The 13,965-nt window shown below is 43.7% G+C and overlaps 1 protein-coding gene across 4 annotated transcripts in view; it reads right to left on the bottom strand.

Annotated features, from left to right (window-relative positions):
* IRF2 (interferon regulatory factor 2) overlaps nt 1-13,965 on the bottom strand; it is a 76,974-nt gene that overhangs the window by 25,914 nt on the left and 37,095 nt on the right. For all 4 annotated transcript variants that reach the window (XM_083170439.1, XM_083170457.1, XM_083170466.1 and 1 more), the window contains exons 3-5: nt 11,907-12,006; nt 10,615-10,791; nt 5,676-5,716 (exon numbers count right to left, since the gene is read on the bottom strand). In XM_083170439.1, the coding sequence (XP_083026565.1) occupies nt 5,676-5,716; nt 10,615-10,791; nt 11,907-12,006 (318 nt within the window). The remainder of the gene's footprint in view (nt 1-5,675; nt 5,717-10,614; nt 10,792-11,906; nt 12,007-13,965) is intronic.

Genomic DNA, 13,965 nt, shown 5'->3' with positions numbered 1-13,965 from the left:
GCATGTGCCACAGAAGCCCCAACCTGTTTCTGGTATTGTACCTGTCTACATTTTATTTAGGTGCATAATAATGAGCAGCTAACGAATCCAAATTGGTGCAGTACAGGTCTCCTGGAAACTCCCTGGTTATTGGGGTGTGCAGGGAGGGACTGGTGCCTCCACGGTGAGCAGTTTTCTCACCTCATACAGCAGCTGTCTCAGTTCCTCCCTGGTCTAGGTCTTCACCCCCTGAGAGCCACACTCTCTTTTTACCTGCCTCTGTTTCCCGCACTCAGTCCCCATCTCTCTCACACCACACTCTGTCCCCCCCGTCTCTCTCACATCCGCACACACACACTCTCTATCTCACACACACTCTCTCTATCTCACACACACTCTCTCTATCTCACATCCACTCTTTTCCTCTGTATCTCACCCTCTCCTCTATCCCTCACACACACTCACTCTCCTCTATCTCTCACTCCCTCTCGATCACATCCACTCTTTTCCTCTGTCTCGCACTACATCACTCCCCCTCACATCCACACTCTCTCCCTCACACACTCTTCCTCTCTCACACACACACAGTCTCTCCTTTTATCGCTCTCAAACACTCTCCCTCACACTCTCACACACACACACCTATACCTATAAGCAGCAAGAGAGACAGAAGAGATTTCTTACAAAGGTTTAGTGATACAGGCAGAACCTCCGCATCTGAATCAGGCCCAGAGTGTTCCAGAGTTTTCTTCTGCCACTGTAGTACACACCCCTTAGTGGCGACAGGTATGCCATAGATGAAGTTAGACACGCCCTCTGGGCGGAGCATGACACACCCTCTAAGCGGCGCAGCGCTATTTTCTAGCAGCGAAAAATCTCCCTGAAACTAGTTTTCAAAAGTAGGCAAGTATGGCATAGCTGCCTACCCTCCTGCATTCTGCAGGAGACTCCCTGAAATAGCAGCAATCTCCCTCTCTCATTAGATTAGAAATCTCCCGCATGTCACCTAGCCCACATTACACTGTTACTTTTGGGGGAAAAAGGAATGAGAGATAGATGCATTTACATTGAATCATCAGCACCATTTCCCAGCACTTTAGCAAGTATAGTCGCTCTTACTAACTGATTTGAGGCTCATCCACATTTGGATCTAAGTCATTTTAGAAGATTCCTCTCACATATATCAGTACACACCAATGATTCTCGGTGCCACATTCACAATCTCTTTTCACAATCTCTCCATATATGGAACTATACTCGCCCTTTGGGTGGAGCATGACAGGCCCCCTCAATGGGGCGCTGTACAAAATTCTACCACCAACTATAATCTCCCTGAAACTAGTTTTCAAAAGTAGGCAAGTATGCTCCAATGTGAATGCAATACTCTCCGGAGTTAGTACATCTCAGCTGCCACAGGTGGCAGTGCTGAGCTCAGACATGGTGTTGATTAGACTCTGCAGAGCTGGATGAACTACAGCCCTAATGAGTCAGTCAGTACAGTTCCTGTAAGCTACCATGTGTGGCACTGCTGTGCTCAGGCAAATGCATTGTATGAAAACGAAAATTAAACTGAAGAATGACCATTCACCTTTTAGTGAGTACAGCTCACTCGCTCTTTTAAAGAAACCATTCAAAAGAACCAGTTCACTCAGGAACAACCCATCTCTAATGCAGAATATGAAAGAGGATGGAGGTGCACTGTGCACATAGGAGCAGTATAGGGTTGGGGATGCAGAATATGAAAGAGGATGGAGGTGCAGTGTGTACATAGGAGCAGTATAGGGTTGGGGATGCAGAATATGAAAGAGGATGGAGGTGCAGTGTGTACATAGGAGCAGTATAGGCTTGGCGATGCAGAAAATGAAAGAGGATGGAGTTGCACTGTGTATATAGGAGCAGTATAGTGTTGGGGATGCAGAAAATGAAAGAGGATGGAGGTGCAGTGTGTACATAGGAGCAGTATAGGGTTGGAGATGCAGAATATGAAAGAGGATGGAGTTGCAGTGTGTACATAGGAGCAGTATAGTGTTGGGGATGCAGAATATGAAAGAGGATGGAGGTGCAGTGTGTACATAGGAGCAGTATAGTGTTGGGGATGCAGAATATGAAAGAGGATGGAGGTGCAGTGTGTACATAGGAGCAGTATAGGGTTGGGGATGCAGAATATGAAAGAGGATGGAGGTGCAGTGTGTACATACTGTAGGAGCAGTATAGGGTTGGCGATGCAGAAAATGAAAGAGGATGGAGGTGCAGTGTGTACATAGGAGCAGTATAGGGTTGGGGATGCAGAAAATGAAAGAGGATGGAGGTGCAGTGTGTACATAGGAGCAGTATAGGGTTGGGGATGCAGAAAATGAAAGAGGATGGAGGTGCAGTGTGTGCATAGGAGCAGTATAGTGTTGGGGATGCAGAAAATGAAAGAGGATGGAGGTGCAGTGTGTACATAGGAGCAGTATAGGGTTGGAGATGCAGAATATGAAAGAGGATGGAGTTGCAGTGTGTACATAGGAGCAGTATAGTGTTGGGGATGCAGAATATGAAAGAGGATGGAGGTGCAGTGTGTACATAGGAGCAGTATAGGGTTGGGGATGCAGAATATGAAAGAGGATGGAGGTGCAGTGTGTACATACTGTAGGAGCAGTATAGGGTTGGCGATGCAGAAAATGAAAGAGGATGGAGGTGCAGTGTGTACATAGGAGCAGTATAGGGTTGGGGATGCAGAAAATGAAAGAGGATGGAGGTGCAGTGTGTACATAGGAGCAGTATAGGGTTGGGGATGCAGAAAATGAAAGAGGATGGAGGTGCAGTGTGTACATAGGAGCAGTATAGGCTTGGCGATGCAGAATATGAAAGAGGATGGAGGTGCAGTGTGTACATAGGAGCAGTATAGGGTTGGGGATGCAGAAAATGAAAGAGGATGGAGGTGCAGTGTGTGCATAGGAGCAGTATAAGGTTGGGGATGCAGAATATGAAAGAGGATGGAGGTGCAGTGTGTACATAGGAGCAGTATAGTGTTGGGGATGCAGAATATGAAAGAGGATGGAGGTGCAGTGTGTACATAGGAGCAGTATAGGCTTGGCGATGCAGAATATGAAAGAGGATGGAGGTGCAGTGTGTACATAGGAGCAGTATAGGGTTGGGGATGCAGAAAATGAAAGAGGATGGAGGTGCAGTGTGTGCATAGGAGCAGTATAAGGTTGGGGATGCAGAATATGAAAGAGGATGGAGGTGCAGTGTGTACATAGGAGCAGTATAGTGTTGGGGATGCAGAATATGAAAGAGGATGGAGGTGCAGTGTGTACATAGGAGCAGTATAGGCTTGGCGATGCAGAATATGAAAGAGGATGGAGTTGCAGTGTGTACATAGGAGCAGTATAGTGTTGGGGATGCAGAATATGAAAGAGGATGGAGGTGCAGTGTGTACATAGGAGCAGTATAGGCTTGGGGATTCAGAATATGAAAGATGATAGGGGTTCGGGTGTGTATAGGGGCAATGGGGCAGATGTATTAAGCTTTAACAAGAGATAAATCCAAGGGTGATGAGGAGAGATAAACTTCCAGCCAATCACCTGCTAACTGCCATGTTACAGGCTGTGTTTGAAAAAAGTCAGTAAGGAGCTGATTGGCTGGGCGTTTATCTCTCTTTATCACCCTTGGATTTATCTCTTGTTAAAGCTAAATACATCTGCCCCATTATGTGGTGGGCGGTGGAGTGGGCATGTCTGTGTCCCGAATGGAGCTCTGTCGGGTGACCACCACATGTGTGGATTGAATGAGTTGTTGCTGACATTTGGTAAAAAATGTCATTACAATAGCCCGATTACATATAGATTTAATAAATTATTATAATGTTGATGCATTCCCTCATCTGTACAGGCAGGACGGCAGAGGGCATCGTTAACTACCTGTGAGCGCTCATGGATGCCGATATTTAGCATACACACTAAGTGATATTTTAAACAATATCACTCTGAAGGGGGTAAATAAGTCATAGCATCTATCTATCTATCTATCTATCGCAGTGTTTTTCAACCACTGTGCCGTGGCACACTAGTGTGCCTTGAGCTGTTCTCAAGTGTGCCCCCAGATCTAAAGATGTCCAATCCAGTTTACAGCCGTCACCAGTTCAACTGTTATTTACTGGTCTCTTCTTTTCATGTAAAGGGCCAATGTATTTTATTTTTGTTACCTGTGTGGACCAGTGTGATTGTTTTTTTCCTGTGGGGGCCAATGAGTTTTACCCCGTGGAGATCTCATGGTGTGCCTTGGAATTTTAAAATGTTATTTAGTGTGCCGCAAGGTAAAAAGGTAGTAAATCACTGGTCTAGTGTCTGTGAATCTCTGAAACACTGCCATCTGCTGGCAGAGAGTGAAACTACATCTCGTTCTCACACATGCACAAACACAGAAGGTACCAGACTAGCTTTCGAAGCTTTTGCTTCGAGCAGGCTTACTAGTTGTTTAATATATTGCTTAGCATGTATGGGGCTTTAGTAAGGACATATCTTTTATCGACTACAAGGTGTTCTGTAGAACTAAGAAAAAAAAGGGGAAGAACTCTCTAATACTTGCTAACTGGCTCATATATAGAGCAAAAAGTATATGCAATTGCTGAAAACTAACAACCACTAACCAGTTCCAACTCTAAAAGGAGATTGTATGTTTAATGTTTGTGTGTCTTGTGTGTAATATGAAATGTATTGATGTATTTTATTATGATTAATTTTTATTAAATATTTCTTATTTATTCAGTGCAGCGCTGTACTTCCCTTTTTTTTCTTGTTCCTAACTTCAATTAGGGGTTTATGGTAATCCCCCTATTAGCACAGCAGCAGCACTGAATAGTCAATCAGCGCTCAGTATCATTCTGTGGAGTTTTCGTTCTGTAGAACTGTTCCAGAACACAGTGCATAAAGTAGCAACTGACTGACAGAGACATGGCTAAGAATCACAGTAAGAGAATCCAGAAATATTAACATACTGTATTGAGGAAATATTGCGCAAGGACATGCGCAGACCAAAGTGTGAGAAATGTGAGAAACCCCTCTGTATGCAAAATGATAATTACTACTGTGACTCAGATGCTGCAGTGACCGATAAGGGGCCTACACATGGGGAGATTTCTAAGCGATCTCACTAGCGGCGGGATGCACTAATGCGAAAATATGGTAGAAACCATGTTAGTGTTTTTACGTCATTTTCGTATGCTCTAATCCCCCTCCGCCAGCAATGTGTGAGGAATCCTTCACGGATCCATTCCAGCATTCCCCACTCTGTGTCTCGGACTCTGAAGTCCAGTCCTTATGACAAGAGCTGAACCTTGCATTACTAATCGCATATGTTAGTGCATATGCAATTAGTAAGAATGCGGTAACTGGCAGAGGCGGGCAGCGGATGTTAGTACATCCCACCCCAGATCACTCAGAAAATGCCCCAACATCACTCTGCGGCCCCGCGATTCCCTATCGCCCAGTGATTAAGATCCAGCATGCTGGATAAAGCTAGTTAATCTCCGGTCAGGGCCAGTTCTCACTGGAGAACACTGGCCCAGGCACATCGCTTAGCACACAGCGCTGAGTGATCTACATTGCTCAGATCGCTCAGCAGTGTCGCTATGTATGTAGGCCAAATCTTCGCTTAGGCGAGGCACAATATGTGATGCAACGTCATCATGAGCAGGGCCAGGAAATACACACCTTCTCATGTTTCGCTTTGTCTTCTTTTTCTGTCCGTTTGCCTAGAGTGAAAAGCAAACAACAACGTTATTGAAAAATGTGACATATTACATAACATTTTCTACAGTCACCAGAGACTTATTTTATAGGATTTGGGCTGGGACTTATATTGTAGTAAGCAATCGCTGCTTCTGTTTGTATTATATGACTAAGTGCTTCCCATAAAAGTCTTGCTCAATACTCCCAGCCTTTCACAATACATCCTGTCAGATTTGAAGCAGACTGTTGCCCAGAGTGTAGAGGAGCCATACCATTTAGGCAGCTGATGCGAGCCCTGTTACTGAACAGTCTGTTTTTAGGATTCATTTAATAACATTATTAACATTTACCTGTATTTTAATCCTCACCTATCATATATAGGAGGAGAGTTACACGTCAACTCACCAAAAAACCCTACTGCAAAGAAAAAGTAGTGTATATACAGATATTGGCGGTGAGCCCGTACCCCAACTCCCGGCGCTATGAAATACGGTATATATGGAGGTAAATCTTCACAAATGGTGTTCTATAAAGTAACACTTTTGCTGAACATAAGGCCTGGTAAAGCCATGCTTAGTTATCATAAAAATAGAAATAGGTCTCTGCGTCTTAGGGGACTATTCAATCTTGGCCACTATTTCTGTCTGGCAGGGAAACGGTGGTGGCCGCCGCCTATTCAAAGCTGCAGTTTTCGACAGCATTGAAGTCAGATGTCGACAAAATAGATCCAACTTTTAAACATGTTGGAGCCCTTAGTGTTAATTTATTAAAGGATATTAGAATATAAAGTAAAAAAAAAAAAAAGGAAGAATGTGCTCGTATAAGACTTGACATCAGGGCGATAAGCCTATCTCACTGGTGTCAAGTCTCTGAGCAGACAATGCCTACAAACTTTAATAATTTTTATCTTATAGGAGCACATTCTTGTTTCTTTTTTGGGGAGAACTAGCTACGTTGGTACTTACTTTGTATTCTAGTGATCGTTAATAAATGAAAGCTAAATAAAGCGCCATAGATGTGGCCTCAACTGGAGCCTCGTGATGAAAATATACGCGGAAAATGCCAGTGTCGCTCGCAGCGACTGTTCTTTTTTTGGGGGGCAACTTCAATTAGTCGACTTCAGATCATTTGCCGGCAATAATTAAAGTGACTCATATTCCTCGACTTGGACACTGACATTTTTAGCAGATATTTTGTACCTCTCTCACAGCAACGTTGGCACGCTAAGGGTTAAGCAAGGATCGCTCAGCACACATCACTGCACACATTGCGATGCCTCCGCCATGTGTGCGGACCAGTTTTCTCGGATAAGATCCCTGGTGATCAGTCAAGATCTAGAGGAGTATTCAATGCAGCCGGAGAGGGTGTTTGTACGGCGAGGATGGCTTTTCCTCACCCAAAACAAGCCATCCTCACTGTCAAACGCTCCTTGCCATCCCCTCACTGTATTTAATGTAAGGGCCAAATCCTTGCCATGAGGATGGCGAGGATCCCCTTAAATGGCAAGGTTTGCCGCAAATGCAGTGAGTCCACAGCATTTTGTGCGCAGCCCTGCCTTTTTAAAGGGCCACACTCGCCCTTTCCACCTCTCCTCAGGGAACAGGGGAGGTGGAAACCGCGAGTGAAGGGGAGTGAGTTGAATCTTCGTCAAAGACTCACCGTTGGAGCACTGAATATACCCCCTAGTCAGGAATATGGCATCGTGCGGGACTGCACATCACCTTTACTATGGCCTGTACACACGGGGTGATGTGTCCTTAATTTCTGAGCAACCTTATCAGATCTCTTAGAAATAGCCTTGAAATCACCTCATATGTACGCCTTTGGAAGCAGTGACATACTTTTACTTTTCTCCTTGCTTAGTGTAAAATAAATAAACTGCACAATTGTATGGAGAGCTAAAGCTGGGTACACACTACGATGCAGGAGTTATGGATGGTAGAGCTGGGCACATGGAAAAAGGGGCAAGGGTGGTGGTGTTGGTGGGGTTTCGCTGTAAGGTCTGAAGTGGTACAGAATTGGTTTAGAGGCGCTGCCGACTTGCTCAGGGATATAGAACATCAGGGGAAAGAGGCCACCAAAAATCACCCCATATATAGCCAGCAGCTCTGCAGTTCCTTGGTTCCTCACTTCTAAACAGCACACACACAAATATGTCTGAAGGATTTTCAGTTCTAATATTCTCCAAGGACTGTTACACAGAACTACAACACTGTGAAGCGCAGGAGATACCAGATGCTGCAGAAATATGCAGATACCTAAGACACTTGTATTTACTGTGTTACCTACAATAAATGTGGAGAGGAGTCACAGAGCAGGACACACGGTACATCTGTGTATTGTATTACTGTACACCAGTTTCCTGCTTTTCAAACCAGCAACACATGGGGCCAAATGTCATAGTGTGTGTGAGGATCAGAAAGTGAGAGATTTTAGCAGAGGTTTTCCCACCTTTTTTTTTAAAAAGCAGCAATTACATGTCAAAATCAACCTGAATTTTACTGGGAAAGAAATAAACCCTTCATTGCCTAGCCCCCTACAGCACATTAACGGTCAAACAATTAAAAGGAAATAAAGACTAAGGAAAGAGATTTGGGGTGATATCCCATTGCACGCGATAGTCCTACTCTGGGCTCTCCTAATGGTATGCAATCATTACATTGATAGTGTCTAGGTTGACTGTAAAAGGGTTGACCACTATTGTTCAACAGGTAGAAAGAAGACACATGAAAAAGGTCCATATGGGAAAAGATGGACCATGTTTTTCAGGATTTTATTTTTAAACTGACTTCTTCATACTTTCCCAGCCCAGTGGGCATAGAGGGATCATGTGGATCTAATGCAGGTCGGCCATTTTCATGTATCAACTTACTACCTGTCGAATTCGCAATGGGGAATCTGAACCAGTATGACCTCCTTAATGTATTAGCGGCACAGCAGAAGGTTTGGTAACGGAGACCCAATGGCAAAGAACCTGGGTCCAGTAACAGTTCATGGTAAAACAGTAGGTGAATGAGCCAAATAAAGCAATATAATAAGTCTCTGGAAAGTTACAATATGGCACAACGAACTCTAGATAGAACATAGTTGAAAAAAAACATAGTTTAAAAAAATAACATAGTTTGCTGAAAAAAATAGTCCTGAAATGCAACACAAGAAATACAGCAGGCAGACAGTCAGTGTGATCATCAGTCGCTGGGATGCAGCCCAAGAAATACACAGGCAGATCTGCAGTGCAATTATCAGTCCATGATACAATGCAAGATGAACGGCAGGAAATACTGTACACTTAGGGTCAGAGATAACATAACAGCAAGTCGATAACACTGCAGTCTGAGATGCAATGCAAGCGGAAGCTACAGTAAGTAGAATAGTTGCTGTAATGCTCGTTTTGTGCAGGGCGACTGAGGATACTGGGAGAAAAAGGTCAACCACCTGAAGGTTTTGTAGAAAACAGGGAATAGAAACAACAGGTTGCAGTCTGAACTATCAAAAGATAGGAGAGATCTGGGTTGTAATGGTCAAACGAACTGTAGGTTGAGCTCCTAGCAAATCCAGTGCACAAGCCATAACAGGATTCCATATGTAGTGTTCATTCTAGCACCCGCTATCTTTGAAAACCCATGCAGTACCTCTTCCCTGCCTGGGGTGTCACTGTCTGCTGTAGTGCTTCTAGCAATTAGACATTTCCCCATTCCTTCCCAAGTGAAATGTCTACATATTGCCTTTTGACAGGTTCCTTTTAAAAAGGGACCTGTTTGGCAGGAAGGAGACTGCACATGTAAGTCTATGGCTGCGTCTACACATTGGGCGGTATTCAATGAGAATACCTGCGAGGTGCAGCGAATCCTTTTTAGGATTCGCTGCACATTCGCCACGTTCCGGAGCCGGCGGGCTCCGGTATTCAACGTGTCAGGGGCTCGCTGCCCCTGACTGGCGAATATGAGCTCCTGCGGCGAATGCCTCAGGGAGCCTGAGGACGGTGGCAGGCAGAGAGATGGAAGTCTCTCTGCCTGCCCCAGAACGTTTGTGGGGGGGAGGTGGGCTCCCCGGGTGCCAGGCAGCACAGGCTGCCCCCCGGGGGTGCCAGCAGGGGACCGTATATTCACTATACCCGATTGTAACGATCGGGTGCAGTGAATATATGAATATGTAATGAGCGGCTCGGCTCCGGTGCCCCCTGCTGTGTAAAAAAAAAAAAAAATTTTTTTTTTAAATTAAATATATATTCATGAGCTTACAGCACATGAATAAAAATAGCATGCCCCTTCTCAGAATAAAATTCCTGAATTTTTGACACCAAATGTAAAAAACAAAACACTTTATTTTAAAAGTTCACATTCCACTTCTCCATAAAAAGATAGCGATTGCTACTCGGTGAATCATGGCGAAAAAACCCTTCAATTGTATTCGCCATGTGGTCATTGAATAGGGTGATTCACCGTTTTAGTCAAAAATTCGCCAAACAGCACAAATTCGCCATAAAAACATGGCGAATCAGGCTCATTGAATACCGCCCATTGCCTTTTAGCAGGATGCAGTCGAACAGGAGCTGTTTAGAAGGATGCTTACTCAAGACTTACATACAAAAGCCTGCCGCATCCTGCTAAACAGGATGTGTGTAGAAGCAAGAAGCTTCATCCCTCTACACATGACCCTGTTCAACTGCGTCCTGTCAAAAGGCAATGTGCAGACTCAGCCTAAGCTGTAACAATACTTTCGGTGGACTATCACTGGGGGCAGGATGCATCACACTTTGAATGCCAAAACCAAAACCCGCTTGATTGAGGTTTGCATTGATAGTGTACAAAGTAGCATTAATTCAATGAGGGACAGCCAGAATTAACTTCTTAAAATAACTGGCCGCTGATGGCAGAAGAAAGAGGAGTAACCCTCTGGGAATAAATAAAGCATTACCCACCTCTTTTTGACGGTCTCTCTGCTATTGGAATCATCCTATAGACTCTGAAGGCATTATTTCCTTTCTTCATACTCTTGTCTTTTACTTCCTCTATGTCCGGCAACGAGTTCATTGCACAACGGAAATTTGCCTTCCATGTCTTTGGGTCCGGTTTATCTACCCCAGGTTGATATTTCCCTGAAAGGCAATAATAAGATAATCATCATTGTTAGAGAACACGCAGCTGTCTAATCTTGTTTAAAGGTGCCCACACACTAGAAAGATCTGCGATCTTAAGATGTGCGCATAAATTAGCCTTGAAATCTTTTGTCCATCCTGGACAAAAGATTTCAGGTAAGCGCACATCTTTTCCAAAGATTTTTCTTAAGATCCCGTGTGTGTTCATATGGATATTTTGTTAAATCTAAGATCAGAAGATTTAGCAAAAGATCCACGGGAGCGCGCATCGGATTGATATTGGCCGATTTACGACCGATTATCAGCAAACGTCGGGCTATATATCGGCCGATTTATTGGAAATCGTCCAATCGGCAAAAAAAATTGTTCTAGTGTGTGTGGGCACTTTAACAAATGAATAAGACTCCAACAGACAGCCGTCTCACTACATTAAACAGTATACCCGAGCCCTCAAGCAACAGCTGCAGAAAGGGTCATATTTCATCTACAGTGACACTTTATTGGATCATGAACACTCCCAGAAGACAACAGTTGTAATCTTATGATGGCAGCCCACGCTCCTCTCCAATCTACAACTTCAGTTTGTGAACGTTTGCTTGTACTGTGAAGCATGAAGTTGTGTGCTCTGTACAACATGTATTATGCGATTAGTAACGTGTCTAAAATGCCCATTTCTGATGATTCAAAGCAGCATGCACTTTATGGGCAGTGTTCAATGCTGGGGGCAAGCTGTGACAGCGAGCAGTGCTGCATGCTCGCTGACACAGCTCGCAGGGTCAGTATTCAACTGACTCCCAGCATACGCTGTTTCCCCCTAGCTCCGTTTTTGGAGCGAGGGGGAAGCAGCGTTTGTGGCCGCTGAAACAGCGAGATTTGTGGCTAAATGCAGCCGGCTCCCTGCATTAGCCGCAAGCCTCACTGTTTGGGGGGATCCTTGCTGTCCTCTGACTGCGAGGATTCCCCCGTAACGTTGAATAGGGTGAGTGGCCGACGCGGGGGTTAAACAGTGAGGATCGCTGGTCTTCGGCAATCCCTGCTGTTTAATCCCCTCCACGGCCACATTGAATGTCTGGTGCTTATTAAACGGGTTTACTTTTCCCTCAAACAATTATTACCTGTATGAATTGCCCAATTTCTGAATAAAGGGGCATCCTTTTCAACATCCCACCCATGACGGGCTGCATGCATCCATGGAATTTGGAATATCTTCTTTTCCTAAATGGGTGAAAGACAACACTACATGAAAATATAGCATTTTCTGTCCCTCGTGGTCCAGCAGTGACTTATCTGTTCCCGTATTTACTGGCGTCTTCTAGGTCACAGTGGTCCTGAATGTGTGACTTATGGCGCAGACATCTGATGGGACAGTAGTTCTGTTGAGCGTTCTCCCCTTAACCCCTTTCCTAGTGCCTAATCCTAACCTCCAATAGCCTAACCTTAAACTCTGCCAGTGCCATAAGTAACATAACCTATGTCAGTGCATTACAGCAGCACGTGAGTAAAACCCCTTGTATTTGTTATCCAGACAATTTTGAACATTACTAGGCCAGGTTACAGAACACAAGAAGCCAGATTCTGAGCAGCATACAATGATGATATTTAAGCCCAGATTTCTTTGGTTCTAATCCTTTCCCAATCAACTCAAAATTGTAATTTCCTTTTATGTACCAGAGAATACCATACTTTGGGGGGTATTCAATGTCTGTCGAGCTCCTTATTTTTGTCGAGCTTTGTTGTTTTCTCGACGAGAGGTTGGTTATTTATGAGGTCGCCTATTCATTGTCTAGTTTTCTCGACTTGTCGAGCAGAGCTCACCTGATTTGGTTTTCGGTTTGCTCGACTGTCGAGTTGAACATAACTCGACTTGTCGAGTTATTTTGGGTAAAATCTGTCGAGATAATTCCTGCATCCTATTCAATGTCAAAGAATTCACCTGACCTCGACTGTTTGCTATCACTCTTCCCTCAAATTTAACTTGACAATTATTTCTGTCGTGACAAGGGAGTTTCTCTTGTTGCATGTTCATAAATTGTGTTAAATGTATATGCAGGATTGTACTAATGTTTGTAGTGCTTATCTTGACTTCTGTCTTTGTGATATTTTGCTAAATATTCCTCTTTTGATTAACTTTACATTTGCTGCATGTTTATATGGTATGCTTTAACCCATTATTCCATTGTCAGCATCAGTTTTCAGCTTGTATTATTACGCATTTGTTTAAATTATTCCATTTGGCATATAAGAAGTATTATCTTTTTTTTCTGCTCACCTTTCATGTTCACTGTGCTGCATTTTGCCCATTGAAAGTCTTCTGTATACATGTCTATTTATGTCTACTTCTGGTTTGATCAAACACCTATGTTTAGGTCCCTTGTGTCCATGCTGGGGCAGAATGATGCTGCTTTCCCACTGCAGACCCGTTTTAAGTTACAGGTAATCTTAAATGGTATTTAGCATTCCCACTGCAGCAGATTACAGTTTTAAATGCCATTTAAGTACCATTCCCATTGCAGGTAAAACGTTTTAGCTCTTCAAAACGTTTTTACAGCACAAATGAGTGCCTGTGACTTTAATGGGCTTTTCAGGGTTGTGGGGAGTGTCACAACACAGGCAACAACCAATCGCTTGAATTGTAGCCTGTTTACATTAAGAATACCGTTTAAGATGCATTCCCATTGCCTCTTAAACGGTAGATTACCGTTTAAAACACTGCTTTGAAAACAAGTTGAAATACCGTTTAACTTTAAACGGTATTTCAACTCTGGCGCTTTCCCACTGCAGCCTTAAACGGTATTTTGCCCTCAAAAATATCGGCAATATACCGTTTTAAGGCTGCAGTGGGAAAGGGGCATGACTCAGGATACAATGTTTGTTTGTTGCCATTCTTTTGTTTACTTCTACAATGCAATGCATTGCAATTTACCTCAGAGCTCTCATTCCTGTACTGAGACTTCAGAGAGATACCAGCATTGTGCAGTCTGCTGATTTGGAAATGGTTTTTATAGGAGAATTTTCATTTTTAACAAGATATCTACTTTTATATAATTGACTATAAAAATGAAGCCTATCTCTGACAATTGCCACTTTCCACTCTAGTGGAGAACGACTTGTCGAGCAGATGAGAACTCGACTTGTCAAGCTAAATTTTCAATTAGCAAAATGAGAAAAACAAAT

This window comes from Crinia signifera, chromosome 1 (genome assembly GCF_055691185.1).
Source record: "Crinia signifera chromosome 1, ASM5569118v1, whole genome shotgun sequence".
NCBI lineage: Eukaryota > Metazoa > Chordata > Amphibia > Anura > Myobatrachidae > Crinia > Crinia signifera.
Note: the sequence above shows the minus strand (reverse complement) of the source record. Positions and strands in the feature narration are given on the sequence as shown.